Here is a 26078-nt window from a genome sequence, read left to right as displayed (position 1 = left end):
CCCTCTCTCCCGGCCTCTGCCTTCCATTTTAATCACTGACAGGCCTTCAAGTATTATGGATATATATATAATCTTTTTAATATCACTGACATTTTCCATAATGCAAAGCATCTCCTGTGTGATGAAACATTCTGGAGGGGGATTGTGCCCTCCTGCGGATGCTCCCACCACGCAAAGCTGAGGTTCATCAGGCCCCAGCCCTGAAGGTCCTGCCTTGGGTGGTGGGGAGAAGGCAGCAGTGGGGAGAAGGCGGCAGTGGGGAGAAGGCAGCAGTGGCGAGGCCAGGCGCTTCCCAGGGCTTTGCAGATCTCGCCAGCCGGGCCTTCCCAGCAGACTCTGGCCGTGTATCCAGTCCCACTCCCAGCTGCAGCCTGGGAGAAGAGCAGCTCCAGCACCCAAACCATCCTCCAAGTCATCCTGGAGGACACCCCTTCATGGTTGCCTAAGATCCAGGCCTTCCTCTTCCTCTATTCCCAGTGCTGTTCACCAGTGTCAGGCAGCAGAGGCAGCCAAGCTGCCCCTCTTCAGGCACTGATTTTTCATAAGCAAAGCGAACCTCTCCGTGGGGACAACACCCTACAAGCCGCAGGGGAGCTGTACAAACGTGGGGTTTTGCTTTGTCCCCGCCGTAGGAAGTGGGACCCAGCAATGCTCTCAGGCTGATTTCCCTCACCCGGATGCCCTCTGCCACTAAGAAGCCCCGGGAAAGGCGCTGTCACCTTCTGCTCGCAGCGTTTTCCTGGAATCCCCCTTCCCGGCCTCTCTAATAGTTATGGTGCCTTCAGACCCCAACTCACGTGATGGGTTTGGTATGCAACTCCCAAGGCCAGGAAGGTCACTCACCTCGGTTATTTAGCAAACACAACACAAATTATTAACACTAATACAAATAATGCCCACGTTTGGGAGAGGAGGAGGAATACTCTCCTTGTCTGGCTGCTGGGGCTTGGCATTATAGGGCCTGGAGCACCCAGCTGCCCTTGAGAGCACAGGGCTGGCCAGCCCCCAGGGTGCCTGCTCTGGCAGAGCCCACATCTCATACCAGGCCTGGAAATGAGGGCTATGTGTTTCTCAAGGTGTTCTGTGCAAGCCAGCTCTAATTCCACTGCAGTTCCAGTCGTGTAACTTCTACAAATCAATACAAAAGGAAAAAAAAAAAAAAAAAGCAGCTGGCTCAGAGAAAGCTGCAGCAGCCAGACAGCAGAGTATTGCACTTGTTGGCCCAGCACATCCCTGCTTGCGCGCTGCTTGTACCTTGTCCCTTGAGGACATTCTTGGCCAAGGCTGTAAGAGGCACTGGCAATATTTATGACAAAAAATTAGACTGTCCAACAGCATTCAGGTTTGTTCTTTGTGGTTCTTATGCCACCTGCCTGCCCTGGGCCACCAGGCTCCTCCTGGGGAAGGGAAAGAGAGACCAGCATAGGACATTCTTCCATGGTACGTGACTAACCTGAAATTCCCATCTACCTGTTTTCATATTAACAAGTTTTCCTGTGAGTAGAGGTATACACGGAGCCTGGTTTCTATAGGCTGGACTGGAGGCATGGACCTTATGAATGGCCTTTGCCATCTTGTAAGGTAAAGCTACCAAGTAAAAGCATTCCAGCCTTTGAGACAATCACGTTGCCTCTATAATGTGCAGACTCCCTCTTGTCTAGAAACAGATGGTTCGAGCTGTTTGAGTTGGGCATATTCACAGGCTGATAATCATCTCCAGGGAGGCAGGAGCTATTGTCAGAGCCTGTGAGACACACCCCAACTTCAGGCCTTTTTCCTTCTAATTCTCAAAATGTTGCTGAAATTCTCACTACAGGAATGCTGAGCAGAGACATTCCCTTTGTGGGTTCGTGCCCGCTAAGCCAGAAGAGGCTCCTGGCTTCCACAGAAGCCAAAGTGCCTCCCCGCACCCCACCAAGAGAAAGCATCTTGAAACAGGAGGGGCCTCACCTGGCAGGCAAAGAAAATAAGCTGTGCTTTGCCATGGTGCTGCCAGGAGCCAAGGGGAAAAATATATCCTCTCCCCAGAGACAGCACACGAGTTAAAATGAGAAAGCAAAAGAAAACAATTCTGCAGAAGGAACAGTTATTTTGCACTACGTGCAGCTCCAAGACGCGTGTCAGCGTGGCTGCCAATGTAAAAGAGCACACGCCTGAGGCGCACACGCCTGGTGCAACGGCGCAGCGACGTACAGAATGTGTAACAGCAACGCTCGGCGCGGAGAAGCATCTGCTGCCCGAGAACCCCAAAGGTATCGCAAACCTCAAATAACAATCTACACTGATGTCATTTCGCTATAGGGCCAAAGCCTCTCTGGGGAATGCTGCCCAGCTGCTCCAGCAGGAAGCGGCACTTTACTGACACACGTTGGGTGTCTCTCGATGCCAGGTCAAGAGAGACCCTGCACCCAGCTGGCTCTGCCTGGGAAAGCTGCTCCCACCCAAGCCCAGCCAAGAGCGGGCGACGCTCGGACCTGGGCTGCCTCCACAGAACGCTCCCTTCCAGCTGTGACGCACAAGGGAGCCCAGACAGAAAGCGGTGATAAGCCCAGACGCGCACGCAGGCTGACAGAGACAGGACGGGTGGCTCCAACACAAGGCCTAACCATCCTCACAATATTTATGGCATGAATTTCACTCATTTTAATTCAAGAGTGATTAGTCGTGGAAGGAAGCAAGTAAGAGTTGGCTCAGAATGGGGCCTGGGTGCACTGAGCTGGATGGAAAGGGATGGTAAGATCAGCACAAGAAGTAAACTCATGTGCGCAAAACTAGGGAGGGTGCACACCCCCCGGGATAGTGCGTTTTCACTGGGATCCTGAATGCCTCAGAAAAGCTGCCAGCCAGTCCCAAGAGGAGATGGGACAAGCAGTCAAGAAGATCAAAAATGGGATGGATTTTTCTAAGTTACTGCCCTGGTACTTGGGTTCATGAGTACAAGGGACACTCTGCTCACTCACCTGCTAGTCAAGCAAGATTGAGAATCAAAGAATAAGACATACCTCATGTTGACTGGTGCTTTTAAATTCTTCTCCCTTAACAGAAATGCCAGTATTTTCTACTCTTAACAGTTTCTGAGGCTGTGATATTTCTTGCCTTGTCTCTTCTTGGCAAGCGATCATCTGTAGCAGTAACAGATGATCTAGCAATAGTCTTGCATCACAGCATGTCAGAAAAGAGGCAGCCCAGTATTTGTAATCAGTGCATCACTTCAGAAAGAAAAACCTCCACTTGATCTGTGTAGATATGGTTATTTATTTATTTTTTAAAAGTGAGTCTATTTCCAGTTACAACGGGCTTTGCTCTCCCACTTTAGAGCATCTTTTTTCTCTAGTTCCTCAAATAAAGAAAGCATTTTGCTCACCATTGAATCCAGCAGCCCATAAACCTGCAACAGAAATTAACAGAAGGTAGTTGCAGTGAAAACACGTGAAGAAATCCTGACGACGAGACTGACAGGCAGATGGCTTCTCATGCACATTAACGTATGGGCACACACACAGCCACACAGAAGTGGCTGCCTGCTAACAGCACTTAGCTCCAGTAATAACTTTCCTGGCTATGAAGTGTGTTTAATATTATCCGAGATACAATTAATTCTGCTGATCCCTCAAGAGTCCACAAGCATGTTAAAGACATCCCAGATAGAAATCCCGCATGTGATGGCTGGATTTATGTTAACAGATTCCAGGCTGGAACAAAGGACACCTTACATATTTCACACTTACCTTGCTACAGAATTACAGACATATGTCAGTTTTCTGAGTTTAACAAAACGCTTACCTCTCCACCTAAGCTTCAGTGTAACCTTACAACAAAAACAAAAAAGGAAGAGATAAGTTTTGGTGAGACTCACTTCAACATAAAGCTTTTCCTGGTATGTCCTAAACAAAACAGGGTCCATCTCCTTCTGAGGAGGTTCTACTCCATCTGTAGTTACAGCTTCCATGGGCTGTGCTCCCTCTTTCATCTCCCGTGATGAAGTGGAAGATTTCAGCTTTTTCTCATCTTTTAACTTGCTGCTGCTTGGATATTGCTATTCAGGGACAGACCAAAGAAAAGTGTCACAGGTCAGAACCCTTTGAGATTGTTGCAAGATGCGCCTCCCAGAAACAGCACCTCTTTCACTGGGTTGGAAATCAGCTCAAACTCAGCATACACCATCTCAGAATGGATCACACTGTCCCCAGCATTTAGGTTTCAACAGGCATCCCAACACATACCTCTTTCTCTGTCCCTGCTGTCTTTGTTGTTCTTTTTTTGCCTCCTTTATCCTCACTACCATATGACTTTCTCTCTTCTTTCCTAGTGGTTATTCTGTCTTCCTTTTCACCTTTTATAAGTTGCTTTACTTCCGCTACAAAAGAAAGAATTTCAATCACCCAAAAGCAACATTTTCACATGCAGAAAGACAAGCCTGCTGCACTCACGCACTGGAACTGTATTACTTTTGCAATGTGTGTTCCTTTTTTTATTAATCTGAGCTGTACTGCACTGAAAAACAATACTTTGAAGAGTACTTTGTTTAAATAAGGAATGAACAGGTCTCAGACGTGTATCAGTACAAGCCTGTAAGACAGCTGATAGTGAGATAGGGTTTTCTGGGTTAGTCTGTGTGAAAATCAGGGCTACATCTACCTAAATTAAAAGGCTTATTTGTGTGGTGGTTTTTTAATGACACCGAACCACAAATCACAATTAGTTTCACAAAATCTTCCATTTTTTCTGATGCATTTTCTTATAGAAACTTTGAGGGGGAACTGCTGAAATTGCCAGTTCCATTGAAATTCAGCATGTCTTCTGGATTTCCAACAGTCCACAGAAACTGGTTGCTGTGCTAAAACTACCATTTACCTGTTTCCTCTGGAACAACATCTACATAGGTGGTGTTCTCAGGCAAGCCAAGCAGGGATCTCAGCTTCAGAGAGCGACTCACCATACCATCAATTGTTTCACGCCACAGCTGGAGGCTGAGGAAAGTATCAGAGTTAGAAGGGAGACAGCACAGCAACTGGCATCTTGTTTTACCCTGTGCCAGGAGCAAAGGCACCTTACAGCTGAGAGCTGCTCTCTCCAACTAAACCAATAAAATAGCACCCACCATCTAAAAAACAGTGCAGAGGGAAGCTAAATTATTTTCCTTATGTTAGAATTCTCTGAGGTCTCAACAGTTTGCAAATCATTGGGCTCATACAGACCCATAAATATTACTGTGAAACTACATCTCCTGCTCTTCAACATGACACGTGTTGGTAAATCAGCATCAACTTCATCTCTGCATTTACCAAGAACCTGCATCCTGCTGATTTAGAAGCAACTAGAAGCTGTTGGTATGTTTACAGTCTGAAAGCCTGAGCAAAGAACAGAGAGACTGCATGAGGGAAGATACAGTTATCTGAGTAAAAGGGTACAGAAAATTACCCAAAGGTTTCATAAATATAGACTAATCTTGCCAGAAATAATCTTGTATACTTCCCAAAATTACATGAATTTAAAATTCTAAACTTAACACCAGGGAAAAAAAAAAAAAAGGCATTTCAGTCCTAGACAGCTACTACAATTAACCTATAAAAAAAACCAGAGAGTAAAGAAGACTTCTAGACCTCGTAATTATCTGCACTCTGAATCACAACGCTTGCAACAGAGCTTGCTAAGGCTGTTGATCACATGATGCATTTACAAGCTTTATCTTGCAAAGGTAACACACCAGATTTGATACAAAAGGTCTGTCTGAGTTGGCCTCCGTTCAACACACAGCTCCAGTGCTGCCTTATTGAGCTGGGTCAGTGCTTCTTCCCGCTGCTCCTCATCGGGGATCGACTTTATAGCCTGATGTGAGAGAAAACAGAGTTCATGGAGCGTGTCTCAGACTTCATTCCCAATTATCTGGACGCTGAGCTCAACAGAGCACACCATGGCTCTCTTCAGACACCAGTCCGAAACCAGGCAGCACTGGGCACTTACACACCCAGGCGTGGCCTCCTGTATGGCTGGGATTTGGCCAAGGTGCACACACGCCCCAAGATCTGGGGAGCAATCCCAGGCCCCCCAGTTAGGTTCACAATAAGCCCCTTTGCAACTTCACCGGTGTGCTGGAGAACAGGGACTCTAGCAAGCTAGAAGACCTCGAAGTAAAGATTAGTTATAAAAGGAGGAGAGGTTTCCAAGAGAGCACTACAGAAAAACTGTGCTGACAGAACCCAAACCACTCTTGCTTTAATCTAGGGAGGCCTGCACTTTATCCACAGCCTGCCAGGGGTGTCCCCTTAAAGCTCTGATGAACAGGAAGGACCCTCTGAGGAGAGGAGCCCTTGGGGAGGTCACAGGAGGCTGTAAGATTAGCTTGCCCCCTGCATTCCATCCTGGGATGACAGAAAGCTAACAGGGGAAGAGCTTAAAATATCTATTACATTGTGTGGTTCTCTTTTCTTCTTCACACAACAGCCCTCAAAGTCTCTCTTGGGAATCTCTTTACAAGAGCACTGAGGGCGTGGTCAGCAGAGCTGAAGTGCTTTTCTGCACACACATCATAAACCATCACTAACTCACAGCACATGGGAAGCAGACCTTTGGGTGGGCCCACGCTGGGGTAGGCCAGGCCATTTGTAGGGAAAATGAAAACACCATCAGCTTGTCATAGAACTAGAGGGAACAGGGGTGACCACCTGCTTAAAGTCGTCCAAGGAGAGGTTCCACCCCGAGGAGCCTGGTTCTTCCTCCTCCACGTTTGTCATTTGACTCTGAGCCTCCCCGAGTGTCTTCTTCCAAGCTGGGAGCTCTGTGGTGCTGCTCTGAGAGGGAAGAGCCTCTGAGGCACTCTCGGGGTACTGCGCGGCCTCTGCAGCGCTCTTCTGGCCCGAGGGCACCTTCTCCTCAAAGGCTGCAGGAACAGTCATGTGCTGTCTCCACAGCTCATGCAGCTGCTTTACCACTTGATGCTGATAATGCAACTGTGATAATGGGGAAAAAAGGTAAATAGTGAAATGAGCTATGCCTTTCCTCTACAAATCAAATTGTTAAAGCCACAATGGTGAACTGTGCCAGCCTCCAGAAACCCAGGGACGCGCCAGCCCCATGGGTCTTCCCTCCCTGCTCTTTCAGTTGCGTAGCCCATCAAATAGCAAACGTCACCTCAGGATTCTTCCTGTGGAACAACTCTTCCTCTGTGACATAGGCATCCACAGGAGATGGGGTGCGCTCTGGGGTCCGAATTCGGACACGACATTCCTTCAGACTCTCTGCTACTATCGCAGCACCCTCTCGAGCAGCCAGATCACTCTGAGGCACCACAACAAGAACAACATGTGTGAGTCCCCATTCCACAGACAGAAAAACAAACAAATTCACACCCACGCCAGTAACCACATGTACACGTTATATAGGGTTTCAAGGGCAAAAATAGCTGCAAACCCTGCAAAGCAGAGCAATACTTAAACAGCTTTTCAAACAAACCCCACAAATCCCCCCCATACTATGCTTTTCAAAGCCTAGTTTAATTTTCAATTTATACCTTAACTGCTATCATAGTGTACGACACAATCCCATCTCCACTAAGCAACTAATGAAATTCATTACCAACAGAAAATTCATTCTTTAAAGGACCAACGTGAACCATTTAGGAGACACAATCATGTCTTTATTAATTGCATTACAATAGACTGCAGAGTTCTTTCATTTTATTTAGCAAACCTGCTCAAGTATGTACAGATGTTCTGTAAATAATCATCTCGCTCTCAGCTCTAATTGCATAGCAATAAAAATACCATGTCATCCACTCCCACCCTTACCCTCTATTTGCATATTAAGTTCAAAGCTCACAGTTACCCAGTTACATGCCCGGTTACCTCCAGTTTCTCTCTGAGGTCAGCCAATTTATCCTCATACACAGCAATTCCCCAGAGGGTCACCTGCAGCAGAGCTCCTCCTAGTAACAGAGGACGTGTCCTAAACTCCCAGGACTCGCTGAAAATGCCTGCTCTCTCTGACTTGAAAAGAAATAAAAACTTCCTGGTTTCTCTAGGCAAAATTACACCTGAAATAAAAGAGAAAATGCACCGGTCTGCAAGAAGCCACCTGGTTAACTTGACACTTTTCCAACCCTACTCCAAGTGTCCTTATCTCTGTACAAGACTCTTTCCCCATAGCTTAGCTGGTTATCACACTTCATCCAGCTATTTTTCTTCCTCCAGATTTACTCCAAGTCACCATGTTACTGAACTGGTGTTATTTCCACTGCACACTCCTTTTACAGCAAGCTCAGTAGTCTCTCTGGCCTATTATGCCTGGTTTGCCATCAAAAAATTATTCACTTCTCAATATTCCACCCATTTACATTCAGAATAGGAGCAACCTCGTTTCCTTTAAGTCCCATGAAAGCGATCTGCCTCACACACCTCTTTTGGTGTGAGTCAGCTCTGACGCCAGGGCGGCTTCCTAAGAAGAATGACCCAGCAGGCTTGCTCTGCCCTTAGTCAGACTCTGGATCTCAGATAACTCCTGGATACGTGCTCTCTGGCCTATGTACAAAGGTCTCAGATCAGCAGCTCTCATACCTGGTCTGGTATCAAAGTAAAACCACGGCATCCTCTTCCCCCTGGTTTCTCTGGAGGGAATCTGATGGGGAAGCCTCATCCAGTTATACCAGACAGCAGTTGTGCCATTATTGCTCACTGTCAGGGAGCTTTCAGCTATCTCACCGGCCAAAGTCTCAAAGGTGAGCCGGGCAGCAATGCCAATTTCATCCTACAAGAAGAGGAAAAAGACAAAGATAACAATTTCTACTCTCTGGCAGGATTTATCTTGCCTGAAGTCACATCACAAATAAGGGGTTGAGCCATGCTAGGAGAACTTGTAAGGCAGGTCCAATGAAGCAGCCATTATACAGAGAGAGCCTGGGAATCTGAGCCTCACCACCGAGAGAGCAACCCCTTCTGTTTCTAGATCTCTCCAGAGCAAATGTAGCGATCCCCTATTGTGCTCGGAATAAATCCCCCATTCTCCGGCCTGAGAGTGACACTCCTTGTACAGCTGGGACTTGGGAACTCAAGCAGGCTTAGCTTGACTAAACAATAAAAAGTGCACAATTACCCTGCAAGAAGTGGTGCAGTTGATCCAACGAGCAGGCTGGCCACAGAAATCTAAAGATGGACCCAGTACTGCTTCTGGAACCACATCAGGGTAGGCCCCTAAGGAGTCACTGTGAAAGAAAACAAAAGCCAGCGTTTTCGTGGAGTGAAATTCAGAGAGGGGAGAACCAGGGGTGATTTACAAGACTCTATAAGAAATAATCCCAACTAACGCTTTCCCACATAGTCATCTCCTTAGGGACAGAGCCCTGCAGATGTGGTAAAGGCCAGCTAGCTACTTGTCCCCAGCAAGGAGGGCAGGACAGCCAGAATATTAAAGAAATGATACCTGCCTAAGGAAGGCTGAGGGTACGTCACTGAATAAAGAGAAATGGCCCTCAGGTTGTGCCTGTTACAGATGGACAGGACAGGGAAAAAAGGCAAACTGATGATGGAAGTGGAAGGCTGGAAAAAGACAACCAGATGGAGGTCATTCAGAGCAGAATCCACACCCTGCCTAATGGAAGCTCTACAGCCACACAGAGGGAAGGCTGGAGGAAGGGCCTCAAAAAACCGCTTTTCTCTGATTTTTGCTGCTTAGACATGAGGCCCCAGGGCACAAGGGAACTGCTTGATTCCTAAATCTGGTGACTTTAATATCTGAATAAGCCTTTTATTGTGTCTCAGCGGAGACTCCTCAATATTCTGGATAAGTATGGTTAAGGATACCCTAAGAAACTGATGTACATACCCAAAATTCTTTATTTCTGACATGAAGTAAAACTTACAGGGTCTCTGACTCTTCGGAAGTGGTGGAATGGGGAAGAGGCTCTGTTGAGACAGATGTGAAAGGCTGCCCTTTACCGATCACCTCCAGTCCATCCAGATCCTGGACATACAGAAAAATGACCAACTCACGATTTCTCTTTTTATATAGAAAAGAAGTTAAAATAGCAGACAAACACAGCAACTGAAACCAGTAAAGTGAAGTTCAGATATCTTGCTCCTACGATGGTTTCCAGAAGTATCCAATGTTTAAAAGATAAGAGGAAGAAACTGATTCTGGGTCTCACAAAAATCCTAGATGACCGTATTGCCCACTACAAATGATGTATGGATGGGAAAAGTCTCCTTCACACACATTTCTCAGCCCAGAGCCAGGTTTCAGAAAGAAAAAGGTGAGCTTTGTTCAGTTTTTAAGAGGAGAGGCTACCTGCTTTCAGGAGATTCATTGACATGGGTAAAGGTGTCTTCCCTCTGCCCTGAGGCACTAAATCGAAGTCCTACACCAGTAGTTGGCAGGGTTTTTTATTGCCTAGGTCTTGGCAGCTGCATGCTGCTGGTTTGGGGTCCTATTCTCCATGCAACATGCAGGGAGGCCAGACAACTCTTTCTTGGGTGTAGCCCTTTGGAAATGTGGGAACTTCCAAGATAAGTACTGTAGGGCTAAGTTTTAGATTCCTATGCTTTTTCAGATCCAGTTCTTGGCAATTTTACGTTACTCTACAGCATCTGACACGATAAGAGATGCAGAGAATATACTCACTCCTCTGGTCTTACCGGCTTATAAAAATCTAGCTCCTCTAGGACAGATTTTAGCTCCTGTCGCCGCTGTTTCAGGAAAAGACTCTCATCCCAGGTTAGACGGAAAGGAATCCTCTTTGGAGGCTTTAGACCTGTGGAAATACCCATACAAGAGCTCACTGTCTACATACCCACATGCCCATTAATTTCACTCTCTGCCAAATTTTGTTCTCATTGTGTTTTAAAGAGGAAATCCAACAGATGACCAGGAAGTAGCTTGTGCTGCAGCTGTCAGAAGGGACAGCTATAACGTGAGCCTCCCTACTCACAGGAGTCACTTTTTCTTTCTGCTGCTCCCTCCACACTCGTACCCCGTTTCTGTGGGATCACCTCTCTGCGGTGTCCCCTTACCTGTTTCCATCCGGACAGTGTGAGGTTTCCCCACACGAGTGACTGGCTCAGGGCAGCCACGTTCTCTCTGCGTCAGTGTCATCGTCAGGCCGGTGAGCTCATCTCCAATACGCTCGGGCTGGCTCCAGAACTCGCTTCCTCTTCGGTAGCCCTAGGGTGGAAAACAAGGCTCCCACTGACGCTTTCAGAGGCGTACGGCTGCCTGCTATTTTCACAGGGACTAAAAGGAAGGAGTCTAACTCTGCTTACACAGATATTTTAAAAGTCTATAAATTATCACTTTCTGCAGAGCAAGACAAAATTTCTATCAGGCTGCTGTCAAAGACAAAAGACAACATTCTTCTAGTTAGTGCTACATGAAGGTTGAATGATATTAAAATAATGCCTGACATAAACACAAATTCTTTGATAGTGCTATAAATGTAAAAAAATGTTAACATAGGATAACCCCACAATTCTCATGACTTACCCCTACCCCTTTCTCCATGGCAATCGCTAAAATTCAAGCCTGAAGCTATCAGATCTTTCTGTCCCTGGAATAGCAATTGCGGCACATCCCAGTGCCACTTCCGAGTGCATGACAGCCTTTGGTGATAATCAAGAAATGGCACTTGCCCATAGACATGTTAACAAGGAGTCAAAGCACACCACCACTTTCCTCTGACTAGTATGGATAGCACAGTTCATGTTTTGATTTTTAAAGTCACTGAAAGCTCTGCTTGCACAGTAGGCTGAAGGACCTAGAGTGGCTTTGATAAATATCTAATGACAGGTCTTCAGAGATGTTACTCATAACACCCGTGTCTTAGCTCTTTCACGAGAGCAGGGCAATCAGGACACGGAGGAAGTAGGGCACTCGCCTTTCCAGGAAGCAGGGCAGGGAGACTCCAGTCAATGAGGTCACGTTCTTCCTGGATTTGCCTGTAATCCTCTGAGCTGTTCATCAGCAATTCATTCTCTGGCCTCTGAAGAATTTCTATAAAGAAGAAACGTCTAATCATTAGTGCTGCACTTCTGGGCACACTTGTTACCCCTACTATTGTTCACGTGTAACCCCCTTACACTCTCCCCCACCAAACCCACTGTCCTTCCCCCAACCAGAACCACCAGCTCACCTCCCCACAGCACCCAGGGCCACCAGCACTAGCAGTGGGGAGCTCTGAGAACATGGAAGTAGACTGCAACAGCAACAGGATTAACCCCAGTCAGCTACAACTGTTACAGTTTGTTGTGGTGCCAAACTCCCCCATCCGCACAGAGATTTCACAGAACAAGGCCTCAGCTCTTCCTACCTCCTAGGTATTTCTCCTGCTTTTTCCTGATTGCCATATGACGGTGCCAGTTCTGGAGAGCTTTGTGCTCTGCTAGTGGGGTTTGATGAACTGTTTTCTTCTTCTCTCCTCCATGTTCTTCTTTTAAAGCTGCTGCAGTAACATCTGGATGAGAAGCCTCAATAAAATCTGCTATCTGAAGAGAAAGGAAACGTTAAATTAACCTCTCTATGCACACACAGCCACCATGAAAATGGGAAAGGGAAAAGAATTCTTCAGGCTGACAGTACTTTTACCTTATCACTCTGAGAGGAACAAAAACAGGGCACTAGGAACACACTCAGAAACAATGGAAAGATTTATCTGAGTAATTAGACTCAAGCAATGGCATTGCTGCAACACCAGCCCTTCCCTTGCAAGCCTGACGCCATCAGCAGAAGCACATATGGAAGAGGAAGCCTCTGTAATTCTTCCCTCCATGACCTCGTCCTGCACACAGGGCTTTAAAACCTGCTGGTGCAGTTCCTCTGAAGGCAAGCCCTTCCCGCAGAATATGACAGGCTGGGAAAACCACACCTCAGGCCTGACCTGTTCCTGATAGGTGCTGAAAAGCATCGAAAGGTACTGTAGGCACTGCACTCCACCTCTAGAAAAGTGCCGCACAGCAGCATTTTCCTAACTTTACCAACCAACCTGAGTGTTCCCTCTAGCCAAGGCTTCCATCCTGAACTCCTGGAGACTTCCCAAAATGTGATGCGGGAGAATTTCTTCACAGCCATTGCCAAGTAGTCCCGGTCCTACAGCACACACACAAAAAAACCCCAACCCCAGAGCCATGTCACTAAAACTAGGCTCAACAAAATCAAAACCCAACGATAAGATGTGAAGTTTAACCCTACCAGAAAAAGTCAGTGGTTCGCTGGGTGCCTTTGGGAAAGCAGGATGTGATACAAGATGTGCTGCCTTCTTTGCCTCTTTGGGTTGATATTTTCGAACGAGATATTTCCTCCTAACTGGAATTCTCCCAGCATCATGGGGAAGGCGTGGAGCATGGAGCTTCAGAAAAATAAACAGTCACAATGCAATTAGGTACATAATGACTCACCTTCATTCCTTCTGATCCTTCTAGGATATGCAGAGAAGTCATATCAGTACAGGCGGTTCCTCCCTTAAGAGGCACCTTACACAACCGTGGAGATACCAGCTTAGTTACTGTCATACTCTTCTGGACTCTGCTTTATAACTGGGGCAGGGAAATGAGTTTTAAATCACTTTCCCAATAGTTTTCTGCTGTGTCACTTGGTGTCAAATGCTTCCACTCACACAGTTTGACCTGAGTTTTGGAAAGCACACCATGATAGTTACTAAACAACTTACACATCTTATTAAGACCAGAAAGTTGGGAACGCAACTTTGAAGAGGCAGATGACTTACTCTTCTATTTCAAAAGACTGTGTAAGGGTCAATAATCCTTTACTTTTAGCAACTGAACCTGACGATCTGACAAGTCATAAAAATCAGGACACACAAAATGGAATGAGAACTGAATTCCAAGAGTGGGTTTTGGTTTAAGTAAATGGACAGCCCCCTCTGTTAAACACACAAAATGAGAGCGTCAGTTAAGGCAGCTGTTTCTGTCAGTAAAGATACATACTTTCTCCAGGTCTTCCACCTTAATTGCAAGCACCTGGATGTCATCTCCTTGCAGAACACACGAAACGGGCTCAGGCTCTTCTGCAATTGTTGAGGACAGTTCATGTGTCTTTTCCTTTTTGTCTGAAAAACAGATGAAGAGACATCCTCTTCAGTCTCCCAAGGAAACACCATTATCCTCTTTCAGCCTGGTTATTCATTTTCAGTGTGTTTGGAGGTTGGGGTTTTTTTAAGGTTGCAAAGAACAATTAAATTCAGCATCTCTTATAATTGGGAAATCAAACTCTGAGGAGCTACAAGGACCAAAGTGGGTCACTAGGATTCAACTGGCTGACGCTTTCTTCTAGATGAGAGACAATGGATGTGATAAACGCAGCCCGGGCTTCCTGCGGGGGGGAGAACAAACTCCTGGAAAGTTTCCTACTCCAGCTGCAAGCGCAAGCACACAGCCTCCCCGCACGGCTGCACTGCGCCCACCAAGCACAACTCAGACAGCGAGCGCCTGGATGTTCAGAAGCTCCTAAATAGCGAAATAGCTTTTAAATAGTAACTCCCCAGCAGAGCCAGGCCCAGGGCAGCGCTCCCCGGCACAGGCTGCCACCGGGCAGGGCCGCAGCCCATGCAATCCCACCGGGGATTTGTTTCTCCCTTCATCCTTAATCTGGGAGGCTCCTTGACACGCGTGGAGCCTTCCCAGGTAAAAAAAATAAATAAAAATACATAAAAGGAGGGGTCACTGTCTATGGTGCACGGCTCGGGAGCGGCGGGGAGCCCCAGGCCGTGCCATGGGCACAAGCCAGCCCCGGGGCCCGGCCGTCAGCCGCCACTGAGCCGTACCGGCGGGGGCGCCGGGCCGGGGCTCCCGCCGGGCCATGCCGGGCCCCGCTCCGCACCGCCGCGTCCCGCTAGGCCGCCCTGCGCCCGGGCACCATGGCAACAACGGCCGGACACCACCGAGAAGCCGCGCGCACCGCCTAGAGGGGCAGCTCCCCCGCGACTCTATGGTCTCGCTTCCGGGGGGCGGGGCGGCACCGCCCGCTCTACGCAGGCGCCAGCTGCCCGCCCCGCCATGGCGGAGTGCTGCGCATGCGCACTGCTGGGGCCTGCGGAGCCGAGCGCCGGGGCCTACAGCGGGCTGGTGGGGCCTGCAGCGGCCTGGCGGGGTCTGCAGCCCCGGGGGGGAGCCGCCCGCCAGCGCCCAGCACCCGCGGGAGCCGCTCGCGCGGCCCGGCGCCGCTGCCCCCAACACCCCCGACAGCCAGCACACAGCTCTCACGTTTTATTCCACACTGCTGCCGCTCACAACCCCGGCGTGCCCCGCAGCCTCGCCCCCGGCCCTGTCCCCCGTCGGGCTCCTCCTCGGGGCCCCGCTGCCGCGGCCGGGCGCAGCGCCCTGGGCAGGGTGCGCCGGGACGGCTGGCAGGGCCCAGCGGTGCTGCAGCTGGCAGAGCAGGGCGGGCAGCAGAGAGTCCAGCAGGGCCAGGCCTTCCCACGTGCACCGCAGGCCGCTGCGGGAGAAGCGGTGGCTGAGCCCCGGCTCCTCGCAGGAGCCCCCCCCCCGTCACGGCACCCCCCGGGGCTCACCCGCCATCCAGGACCAGCCAGCCCTGCTGCTGCAGCGCCTTCGCTTCACCCGGCACCCCGAAAATGGCCTCCAGGCTGAGGTGAGGGGAGAAGTGCCCCCAGCGCTGTGTGCCCAGGGCAAATCGTTAGCGATGGGTCGTTAGGTGGGTGCTGGGTTCCCCCACGCGTGGTGGCTCGCGTGGTGGCTCCTCACCTCGTGGGTGACGCCCTCGTCCGTGCGCAGCCCCAGGGCCAGCACCTCCTCCAGCCTGCGGGCACATGGAGAGCTGCAGGGCGACACGGCAGAGGATGGGGTGCGGAGGGGGGGGATGCTCCCGGACTCACTGCTCCAGCGGGCTCAGCACCACCCGCCTCCTGGTGCCGTGCCCCCGGCTCTGCACCTCCCGCATCCAGGCATCGGGCTCCAGTGTCTGGACACGGGCTTCCCGGCTGCGGCCGCCCTCGCCCCGCAGCACAAACCGCCCATGCGCCCCTGCAACAGCAAGGGGGAGGCATGACAACGCAGCTGTGCACGCCCCCCCCTCCAGCCCCCCTCGTCACCCCAACTTACCCGGCCCCACGCCGATGTACTGCTCAGCCCGCCAGTACGAGAGGTTGTGGGTGCTGAGAGCGCCCTGGGGGAAGAGCGTTGCATGGGGTGATGGGGGGGGCTGAGCCTGCTGGGGGGGGTGGGATGGCACAGGGAGGGGGGCATGGCATGGGGGGCACCCCACCTTCCTTGCAAAATTGGAGACCTCGTAGTGCCGGAAGCCGGCGGCCACGAGCGCGGCACGGGCTGCCTGGTACATGTCGGCCAGGAGGTCCTGGGAGGGTGTGGGCAGAGCCCCCCCCCAGACCTGTGCCGCCAACGCCGTGCCCCTCTCCAGCGTCAGCTGGTACAGGGAGACGTGGTGGTCGCAGAGCCCCAGCGCCGCCTCCAGCCCGCGGGCCCAGGCGCCCCGGCTCTGCCCCGGCAGCCCGAAGAGGAGATCGATGGAGGTTCGGCCGGGGAAGAGCCCCCGCGCCGCCTCCACAGCCCCTCGTGCCTCCGCCGCCGTGTGCTCCCGGCCCAGCAGCCGCAGCTCGGCGTCGTCCAGCGACTGCAGAGGGAGCGCAGTGGCAGAGGGGGGCACGGAGGGCTGTGGGGGGCGGGACGGGGGAGAGCCCCTCTCACCTGGACGCCGACAGAGAGGCGGTTGACACCGGCCGCCTTGAAGCCGGCGAGGCGCGGTGTGCCGGCAGAGCTGGGGTTCGTCTCCAGCGTGACCTCGGCGCCATCGGGGAGGTGGGCAGCTCCCGCCACGGCCTCCAGCACCGCTGCAATGGTGCGGGGGCTGGCCAGGCTGGGGGTGCCCCCGCCGAAGAAGACAGAGGTGACACTGCAGGGCAGAAGGTGGGGAGGCTGTGGACAGGCACTGAGGGGCCCCGTGGCGCCCCCAAACCCCCCCACACACCCACCTCTGCACCTGGCTGAGGCGGAGCAGGGTGCATGCCTCCCGCACCAGGCAGGCGCGCATGGCCGCCTCGTCCACCGCCGGCACCACGTACTTGTTGAAGTTGCAGTAGGAGCAGCGCTTGCGGCAGTAGGGCCACTGCGGGCACGGAGCGCCGGTGGGGACGGGTGGGGACACCCCACTTTGGGGAGGGAGACACAGCCCCAGCCCCACGCACGCCCCCCAGCACTCCCTGCCTGCCCCAGGGGCACCAGGCACATGTCCCATGGGTGCCCCCACTTCACGTGGAGACCCTCGCAGCACCCCCCACATATGCGCGCCAGGGCACCCCCACACGTGCCCCATGATGTGCGAGGCTGGGGTGTCCCCCCGATGCGTGCAAGTCCTGGGGTCCTGCATGCACCCACGCGTGTGCAAGCCCCGGGGTCCCACGTTCACCCTCCAACGTCTGCAAGCCCCGGGGTCCCATTTGTGCCCCCGCATGTGCAAGTCCCAGGGTTCCTCCCCCTACGCGTGCAACCCCCGGGGTCCCTCCCCCCACGTGGGCAAGCCCCAGGTCCCGCGTGTGTGCCCAAGTGTGCAAGCCCGCGGTCCCCGTGAACATCCCCCCCCCCTGCTGTGTGCAAGCCCGGGGTTCCCCGCTCACGTGCACGTAGAGCGCGGCGGTGGCGGCCGGTTCCGGGACCGGGGCCGGTTCCGAGGCAGGACCCGATCCCGGACCCCGTCCCGGGCCGGCCCCGCCGGGCCGCACCGCACCGATCGCCGCCGCCGCCGGCCGCCACCCCCGCCCCGCCATGCGGCCCCGCGGGCTGCGGCCCCGCCCCGAGGCGGGCCCCGAGCCTCGGCCGCCCCCGGGGGTACGGCGGTGCCGGGCGGTGGGGAGGAGAAGGGGGAAGGGGGGGCAGAGCCCTTCGGTTCCAGCGGAATGGCGCGGGGGATGCCCATGTCCGTCCCCCACCCCCGGACACACGGTCCCGCCGAGGCTCGGGCAGCCCCGGGACCGGCCCCGCATCCGCTCCCCCGGCCGTCCCTCGGGGCTGGCGGGGGGTTTCCAGGTCAGGGGCTGTGCGGGGTTTCTGAGGAGGGAGCCGTGGCGTGTCTCCGCGCGGGGTTGTGCAAACCCCGTGCTGACGGTCCCAGATACTATTTTTTTCTCTTTTTGCTCTATTAATAGCCATGGAGAAGTGAGAAATAGCTACGACAAAGCCTGTGGCCGCAGATTCCTGTTTCCAGGCCAGGAGAGGGTAGTTCAGAGTAACCCACCCCTGACGCAACCCTCCGACCCGGGGAAGAGCCCCCGCTGCCCGGAGTTTCCCGGCTGGCCCCGGGGGCTATAAGAGCCGGACGTGGGTACCGGGAAGGGCAGGAGCCGTGGAGCCTGCACGCAGCCCCGCACACGCCGAGGCCATGCTGCCGGCCAGGAGCGTCGTTGGCCCTTCCCTTCTTGTGAGTATTTTCAGCCGGGGCTGCATCGTCCCGCGGGGTGGGGATGGCCATGGGACATCTCAGGAGGTGCCCTGGCCGGCGAGGGGGATGGGGAGGGCAGGGAAAGCTTCCTGGGCACCCCGGCTCTGCTGGGGCTCAGCACCACTCCCGGGCCACAGGCAGAGCTCTGGGGAGCAGGGATGGGGCAACGGGGGCCTGTGGCCCGTTGTGCTGGCTGTGACCCCTGCTCGCTGTGTTTCTCAGCAGTGTGTCTACCCCCGCAAGCCACGGCTGACTTCATTTCTTACCAGCCACCCCCCAATTACGGTGAGTACACTCCGGGCAGCACAGGGGTTGTGCAAAGGGTGGAGTTATCAGGCAGGAACCCGAGGAGAAGCTCCTCTCACTGCAGGGCTGTCCCGCACCTGGGTTAGTGCTGGGGGAAGCAAAGGAAGGTAAAAAGTCCCTCCCTAGACATCAGACCTAGAGGTCCACTGTGTCCAGCCTCGGGGCTGCAGCTGCTGTAACGCAGGTAACAGTTCCTCCTCCAGGAAGGGAGGTTTAGAAGGGTCCTAAAACCAGGACAGGGAGGAGGAGACCTGAGTTTCGTTTGCACGCATCCCTCTTACTCCAGGGTGGGCAGAGGTGAAGCTGGTGAAACATGCTGACACCAGACCCATGAGCTGGAGGAACTTGCTGGAGAGACACTATACAGAAAGGGTCTGACACGAACCATCCCACTTACTTTTTTTCTTTCAGAAAGCAGGCACGAACAGTGGGCTTGTTGTCCACTTTGTCTGCTTCCATGGGTAGAGACCACAGTCCAGCTGGGAGATCCAGGATTGAGACCTCGCTGACGCTTCACCTCTCTTCCCATTGCACCATTTCCCCCCACCTGCCGGAGGAAGCCCCAGGGTGGAGGTGGAGGCCCCGGCGCCAGCCCTGCTTGGGAAGGAAGCAGATGCCGGGAGGTCGGCGAGAGTTGGCAGCAACGTTATCCGCTTCCTGCTGGGGTGGGACACTTCTGCCGGCAAGGAAGAGGAGCTCTGCTCTTCCACTTCTCGGAGTAGTGTTTCATGGTTGGGAGGTACCAAATAACTCCCGTAAAATGCTGTCCCGGCTATGCTCTGCTTCACACTGCCGATGGGACAGGAACTTTGGTATTTCTGCAAATCTTTACTGTCTGTCTTATCCAAAGCAACAAAATAAACAATGCCAAGTCTACCTTGGAGAAGTTTCTTGGGGGCCAGAAGGCCCAGGGGAGGTGTGGGAACAGGGTGAGCTTTTCCAGCCAGCTTTAGGGAGCCCCTTTCTATCCAAAGCCTCACTCTCTAAAGCCCCCGCCCCTCATTTCAAGCTCCTCAGCTGTGTTATGTGACCTAGGAGTCTCAGCAGCACCCAAGCAGAGAAGGCATTCACCTACCTTGGGAAGCCAGGCCAGGCTGTTATGACTTTAAAATATCAGTAAAATACCTCCCAGCATCAAGTCCTCTGAAATGGCTGCAGCCAAATTGCTCAAAGAGACGCAAGATTTTAAAACCTTCATAAGGTCTTTCAGTAACCGGACAGAATTCCAGAAATAAGCATCCCTTCCTTACGCCGCAGTATTTCTGTTGGCAAAGAAACAAACCCAACTGGGAAAAAAAGGCGCTCTGTTTTATTAACTAAAAGGGCCATCAGCCTGATGTCAGGGAGAGGAGGTCTCCAGCTGCGTAGCCCAAGGCACAGGTGAAAAGTTGAAGCGGGGCTGATTTATCCCGTTTTTTGCTCTGCCTTCCCGAGCTCAGTGCTGAAGGTGCTTCTCCATCTGCTCCCTTAACTTGTATTTCTGAATCTGGAATAAAGTGCAGAGAGGAGGAGGAAGAGAGACTCAGACAGGAGATGGGACAGGAGGCCAGGGCCCCTGCCCTGCCCCAGCCCCTCTTACCTTGCCTGAGACGGTGAGCGGGTACTGACTCACAAACACAACGTACCGCGGGATCTTGAAATGGGAGATCTGGGAAGAGAAAATCAACCACTACACAACCTGCGAGGAACTGTAGCTGGCCCAGCTGGTACTACCCAAGCTGGGACTGCCAGGGCTGGAGCCCCAGTTGCTCTAAATCCCTGGGCTTCCATCTGCAAATCCCCAGCAGCTGCTGGGCGTACTGGTCTGGCAGGGAACTGAGGACTGGGAGACCCACCTTCCCTTTGCAGAAAGCTTTAATCTCTTCCTCGGTGCAGTCCTGCTCAGCCCTCACTCGGATGCAGGCGCAGATCTCTTCTCCCATCCGTGAATCCTTCACACCAACCACCTAGTTGGGACAGATGGATGGTGTGACCCCCGGGGACATCCCTCTCCTCCCACAGGGTATGTGTGCTGGCCCACGGTGTGAGCCCTGACCCGTATCACGGGATGCTGGAGTCGTGACATGGGGCTGTGTAAAGGCAGTTTGAGCTGCCTGACCATCCCACCAGTGCTTTCTACATGACATGGAGCCCTCCTGGAAGGACGTCCCAACCATCTGCCAGAGGAAAGGTGGCAGAGCAGCTGGAGTGCCCAGACACCAGCACCCTTCTTTGGTTTTGCAGTCACTGGAGCAAGGGCTGAGTCCAACCAGCCAGGGAGCAGCTCATCGTGAGTGCAATATGGACGTGTCGTCCCTCTATGTGCCTCTGTTTCCCCAAAAAATGGGGCAACAGGTTTCACAACCAACAGGGAGACCTGTAAGGCTGCTGCAAGTGCTTTGGGATCTTCAGATGAAACGGCAGGAGAGGGATGAAGTCAAATTAAAGGGTTATTTGGAACCCTTATAATCATAGATCTTAATGGATCACTGCCTGTGACACCAGGAGAGGGGCTTCCCAGGCCTGATCTCTCTCTAAAGTTTGTTCACGCTATTTCACAAGAATCCTACTGTTATTCCCTGCCTTGAACCGGTATCTCAAAATCCTAGAGACACGTCGATCCTTTTGAGTCCAGAGCAGTGACATAAAGCCCTAGAAACTACATAAACAGGGCTGGTTTGCAACCCATCTGCACTGGGACTGTTCCAAGGAGAGATGCTAGCCTGGCACAGGCGCAACACTGACTAAATAACTGGTTTATTTATGGGGAAACTTGTCTGGCACAAAACCTGGAGGAGAACAATCCTAGCAGATTGAGAGCAGCTGCTCAATGCTGCAAATCATTGCTGTCTTGCAAAGGGGTGAAACTAAGTCTCACTCCTCATCTCTGGGGACTTGTTGGAGGAGTCTTTTTGGAATTAGGAGTTCAGTAATTAATTATCAGTAAAAACTGTCCTTCCAGACTGCTTTCCAAGTAAGAATTTCAGAGGGAGCTATGAAAGTGGACAGGCAGGCTAAAACCTGAAAAAGAATGACAGTCACTACTTTGCAGACGTGAAGCTGGTGCAGGAGGGGATTGCCCAAACCGATGTGCTCCATGCCAGGAGTTCTGCTTCCCCCTTCCACACCACGAGCCTCTCCCTCCTGTTTGCCAACCAATATTACACAGAAGCTGATGCTTGAAAGCAGGGGAAGACAGCCAGGTCCCAAGCAGCAGTCCCAGCAGCTTTGTGTACAGGTTTCCCACCACAGGAACCATCGCCGCTCACCCACCCCACCTCTCTCCCGCTCACCTGGACCTCCTCAACCTTGGGATGGGTGTGGAGAAACTGCTCAAGTTCTGCTGGGTAGATGTTCTCTCCTCCCCTAATAATCATGTCCTTGCAACGGCCTACAATTTTGCAGTAGCCGTGCTCATCCAGGCTCGCAAGGTCCCTGCAACGACACCACACTCCTCGTCCTGTCCCAGCCGATGCTCCCACCCAGCCTGATCCAGAGGCCAGGTCAGGGTATCTGGAGGGTAACGGCTGAGATGCCACCTGAATATATGGAAGAGATCAAGGAGCTCCTGCTACAGCTGGACATGGCCATCGGCAGCGTCCAGAGAAGCGTCAGGGCTCAGGGGAGGTAATTCCTGCCCCCACAGTGTACCCCACAGCCCCTCCATCGCACCCCTAACGAAGTGACTATCCCCATCTCCAGGGGCACTTGGCACTGAGGGATCTCTGCTAAAAGCTGTACTGGAGTTTCACGGACAGACCAGAGGGCTAAATTGGGTCGGTTTTCCCTACTTTGGAAATCACAGCCAAGGCACTCCTGTACACACCCATCCCCATCCAGCCTCACCCTGCAGGACAGACCGGGAGGAGCAGGCCTGTTTCCAGACTCACCCCGTCTTGTACCACTTCTCAGCAGTGATCACTTCACTCGTCTTGGCAGGGTCATCCCAGTAGCCCAGCATGACGCAGTAGCCACGGATCTGAAGCTCCCCAGGAGTGTTCAGAGGCACAGGCTGCCCTGTTTCTGGATCCTCAATTTTTGCCTGCAATGGAAGAGAAGAAGGGCTTAGGAGGGGGTGTCTGAGCCAAACACAATGGCATGCACCGACTTCAGCACCAGACAGGGAGGAGGGGCTGAGCTCTGCTGCAGGCAGAGGACCCGGAGCAGGCGGGGAGGGTCACGGTCACCTCTATGTGCGGCAAGATGCATCCCACTGTCTCGATTCTTCTGGTGATGGTGTCACTGGGGAGTCCCATGAAGGTGACAGGGCTGTTTTCTGTGGTCCCATAGGCAACCTGCAAACAAGAAAGGAGAAACACACCTCAGGGGGAATGGGGAACGCACAGCTCCAGGCGTGGGAAAGGTGAAGGGGGCGATGAGCACACAGGAGAGATCGGGATGGGAGGAAGATGTTCTCACAAGCCACTCAGGTCACAGGCAAGCACTGCTCTCCTGGCCCATGGATGGGGCTCTCCAGACACTCCTGCCAGAGAGTCCTGGAGAGACGAGCTCAAGCAGCACTGCACCTGCCTGCTCCCACCACTGTGCTCCAGACGCCCACCACCCACAACACTCTCGGTGTCTTGTATTTTTGACACCCCAACTACATTTCTTGGACCTCAGGGTTCGCCCTCCTCTTTTTTAACCTATGTCTCTCCAAGCCCTGACCTGTTGACTCCCTACCATCTCTGCCAGGCACTGATCTTGCCTTGGTGCCCTTGCCGCCATCTACTCAAGGTGCTGAGTTCATCTTCTACAGCTCAGAGCACTTTGGACATTACTTTAGAAAAACCCTGGAGCTAGCAGTGGGCTCCTGTGGGAGACCACGTGTCCTGCAGCGCGGCTGCTTGCTCCAGATCCTTTTGTGCAGACATCAGCTCCTGTAGCCCTCCTAAAGGCATCACGAGGCTGCACAACGCTCGGTGCAGCTGCACTTACAGACCGAAAGCCTCACAGCAGGACAAAAGCTTCTTGCTGTTAAACCTCCCTCACCGCTAATCCCAACAGCAGGCTCTGAGTCACCTCAGCTGAAGGTCACTTCTCCTCAGAGGAAAATTCCAGCTCTTTATGCCCAACTCAGTGGCTTGCCGAGACAGCAGGAGCTGGGCAGGAGGTGCTCTGGGCAGCTCTGAGCTGCACCAACAGCACCATTGCTGGAATTGCTGCTTCACCTCCAGCTCTTGGGAGCTGTGTTTCAGCAGTGGGACATGCTGGAGCACTGCTCTGGTCTCTCTAACCCTCTCAGTGTGTCATGTGGCATCAGACAGGGTTTCTCTCCCACCCATTAATGTCACCGGTGGCTGCTTTGCTGGCAGAGCATGGCTGGGAAAGGGCCAGTGCAGTTTGCTCCTTCCTCCTCCAGATCTTCAAAGGCTGACACGTGAGCAGCTCTGACCCACCGAACAGCAACAGGGCCCAACCACCTTCCTACAGCCTTGGCACTCAGATCTGGGTTGTGCCTTTAGAGAAAATGCCCGGGCTCCATCGCTGGCTGCAAGGGCACATCTGCATGGTCAGGGCTTCTGCATGGAGCTCACCAAATTCCAGGCACTGCACCCAAAATTAACAAGAGGCTTTGCAAAGGGCTATGATGAGGCATCCTGAAAAAACATGCGTATATCCTGAACGAGCTATAGATAATACTGGTGGGAGCACTTGGCGCTTTCTGCCGCTCGGGGCTGCTGAAGGATCTCACGTCGGGCACAGTCTGTCATAACGGCTGATGCTCTTGTTTGACTACACCGGGGTCAGCGTGAATCCGAGCTGGAGATTTGCAGGAGCCTCCTCTTAGCCAGGAATCTGGAGGAGATGTCTCCAGGATGCCACAGGGACCATCTGGTGCGAACTGCTCTGCTAGGAGCCTGGCAACCCACAGGGAGCGACTGTAAATAGGCTTCTCCTACCAGACGCAATGATAGCTTCCCAGCCAGGGTGGAAACCTACAGCGTCTAATGCTCAGACAGGATTTCTCTCCCACCCACTAATACGAGTCCTGTGGCTGGATCAAATGACTGACGAGACACAAATCCAAGATCTTAAACACTTATTAAAAATCCCAGTGCCTTTGTTTTTTTGTTTTACTCTGCTGGATGAATTGCAATGTCGGTCCCAGGATCCCAGCCAAGCCCTGAGTCAACCCTTTCTGCCTCTCCGGGTCGCTCCAGCAGTTTAATTGGACACAGCGGCAGGCAGCTCCCTGGCAGGATGATGCTGCGGGTGCCGTGGCTCACCAGGCTCCTCCAGATGCCTGGCAGCATGCTGTGTACCCCAAGCACCAGCTGTCCGTGCCTTGGCCGGCGGCTTGTCCCCATAAACACCCTCACACCCTCAGTAACGGGCTTCCCAACTCGGCCCAGAGATCAATGCGGGTCTGAACCTCCAGCCTTCAGTCTGCTGCCCACTCGCTGCCTTCCCCTCCCAGGGACTGGCTCTCTGCAGCCAGACACCAGGATGTTGCTCCTGACCTTTCCAAGATAGCATAGCTCTCTTGGGATAGCGTTTTCCCCATCCCCAAGCCCAGGACCGAGGCCGTGGCTGGAGCAAGCCCTCGCTCCAGCGCTGCTGTCCTTCCCGACCCTCATCTGACGCGTGGAGCATCCTCCAACAGCTTCATCGTCCCAGCCCAGCCGCGGCTCGTGATGCACAAGATGAAACAATGCTTCCACAAAACCCCATATACCAATTTAAGCTTGGAGATATCCGCAAAGATTCCTAGTTTTCAAGACCCAAAGGGACACTTAGCATCATCTCGCCTTGTCATCTGGTATACTTCAGTCCAGAAAACCTCACCCAATAATTTCTGCATCAGCTCCATAATTTCCACTGGAGCTATGTCTAGTGTCAAAGCAAAGCTTTCCAGAGGCAAGGGAGTCCAGCTCGGACCCTTGGCTTTGAGAGGAGCTCAGAGACCACAGAATATAATTGACTGTAAAGCCTTTTTTTACTGTGAGGACCACAAGTGACCCCCCAACACCCAGCACACAGATCAATCCTGCCTTCAGCAATGACAAAGACAGTTCCAAAACAAACCGCTGCTGAACTTACTCCTACCGACAAGAGATTCATTCTTTGTGAATCCTGAGCCTCTGTCTAAACCAGGAATAAAAAGAACATCTTAGCAGAACTGTGTTTTCTAAAGCACATTTCAAAAACATTTCCTGCTAGCGCTGTTTAAACACTGGCCACTGCGGAACAGGCAAAACAGCCTGAAGAAGGAAGCGTCTAAAAATTAAAAATAAAGTAAAAACAATCAGACTCCAGTCTCTTTAGTAAACATTGGGGAGGCAGACTGATCTGGTGGGGAGAGCGGGGACTCTGAAGACCCTGGGTTTTTCCCAACTGTGCCGCTTATTTACTGCATAACTTGGAACGAATCACATCAGCTC

General features: G+C 52.6%; 3 protein-coding genes and 1 long non-coding RNA gene across 8 annotated transcripts in view; 1 reads left to right on the top strand and 3 right to left on the bottom strand.

Annotated features, from left to right (window-relative positions):
• Positions 1–3237: 3237 nt before the first annotated feature.
• On the bottom strand, positions 3238–14895 carry MYCBPAP (MYCBP associated protein). Of its 2 annotated transcripts, none has more exons than XM_074889046.1 (19): positions 14762–14895; positions 13926–14047; positions 13171–13327; positions 12965–13068; positions 12293–12467; positions 11861–11976; positions 11001–11151; positions 10626–10741; positions 9854–9954; positions 9088–9196; positions 8553–8742; positions 7845–7924; positions 7132–7278; positions 6666–6950; positions 5708–5829; positions 4855–4970; positions 4224–4357; positions 3857–4036; positions 3238–3388 (listed from the first exon to the last, which is right to left on the bottom strand). In XM_074889046.1, the coding sequence occupies exons 1-19, from the start codon at positions 14796–14798 to the stop codon at positions 3278–3280; spliced, it is 2553 nt and encodes an 850-aa protein (XP_074745147.1). In that variant the 5' UTR covers positions 14799–14895; the 3' UTR covers positions 3238–3277. The 2 variants fall into 2 exon arrangements, with proteins under 2 accessions (XP_074745147.1, XP_074745146.1); XM_074889045.1 differs by having other exon boundaries at positions 7845–8032; positions 14762–14893.
• A 293-nt stretch (positions 14896–15188) lies between these two features.
• RSAD1 (radical S-adenosyl methionine domain containing 1) lies at positions 15189–17745 on the bottom strand. Of its 2 annotated transcripts, none has more exons than XM_074889047.1 (9): positions 17588–17745; positions 16946–17079; positions 16662–16866; positions 16222–16587; positions 16059–16122; positions 15833–15980; positions 15702–15756; positions 15509–15612; positions 15189–15432 (listed from the first exon to the last, which is right to left on the bottom strand). In XM_074889047.1, the coding sequence occupies exons 1-9, from the start codon at positions 17735–17737 to the stop codon at positions 15204–15206; spliced, it is 1455 nt and encodes a 484-aa protein (XP_074745148.1). In that variant the 5' UTR covers positions 17738–17745; the 3' UTR covers positions 15189–15203. The 2 variants fall into 2 exon arrangements, with proteins under 2 accessions (XP_074745148.1, XP_074745149.1); XM_074889048.1 differs by having other exon boundaries at positions 16059–16087; positions 16223–16587.
• A 25-nt stretch (positions 17746–17770) lies between these two features.
• LOC141952042 (uncharacterized) lies at positions 17771–19590 on the top strand. Of its 3 annotated transcripts, none has more exons than XR_012631542.1 (4): positions 17771–17798; positions 18116–18387; positions 18631–18693; positions 19126–19590. It is a non-coding gene; the product is annotated as an uncharacterized LOC141952042 (long non-coding RNA). The 3 variants fall into 3 exon arrangements; XR_012631541.1 differs by lacking the exon at positions 17771–17798 and adding an exon at positions 17825–17996; XR_012631540.1 differs by lacking the exon at positions 17771–17798 and having other exon boundaries at positions 17825–18387.
• Positions 19591–20001: 411 nt separating this feature from the next.
• ACSF2 (acyl-CoA synthetase family member 2) overlaps positions 20002–26078 on the bottom strand; it is a 37596-nt gene continuing 31519 nt past the window's right edge. The window contains exons 11-16 of the mRNA XM_074888922.1: positions 22881–22988; positions 22584–22735; positions 21987–22128; positions 20550–20660; positions 20294–20362; positions 20002–20200 (exon numbers count right to left, since the gene is read on the bottom strand). Of these exons, the coding sequence (XP_074745023.1) occupies positions 20150–20200; positions 20294–20362; positions 20550–20660; positions 21987–22128; positions 22584–22735; positions 22881–22988 (633 nt within the window). The 3' untranslated portion in view covers positions 20002–20149. The remainder of the gene's footprint in view (positions 20201–20293; positions 20363–20549; positions 20661–21986; positions 22129–22583; positions 22736–22880; positions 22989–26078) is intronic.

This window comes from Strix uralensis, chromosome 19 (assembly GCF_047716275.1).
Source record: "Strix uralensis isolate ZFMK-TIS-50842 chromosome 19, bStrUra1, whole genome shotgun sequence".
Lineage (NCBI taxonomy): Eukaryota > Metazoa > Chordata > Aves > Strigiformes > Strigidae > Strix > Strix uralensis.
The sequence above is the reverse complement of the archived record's forward strand: the minus strand, read 5'-3'. Positions and strand labels throughout refer to the sequence as shown.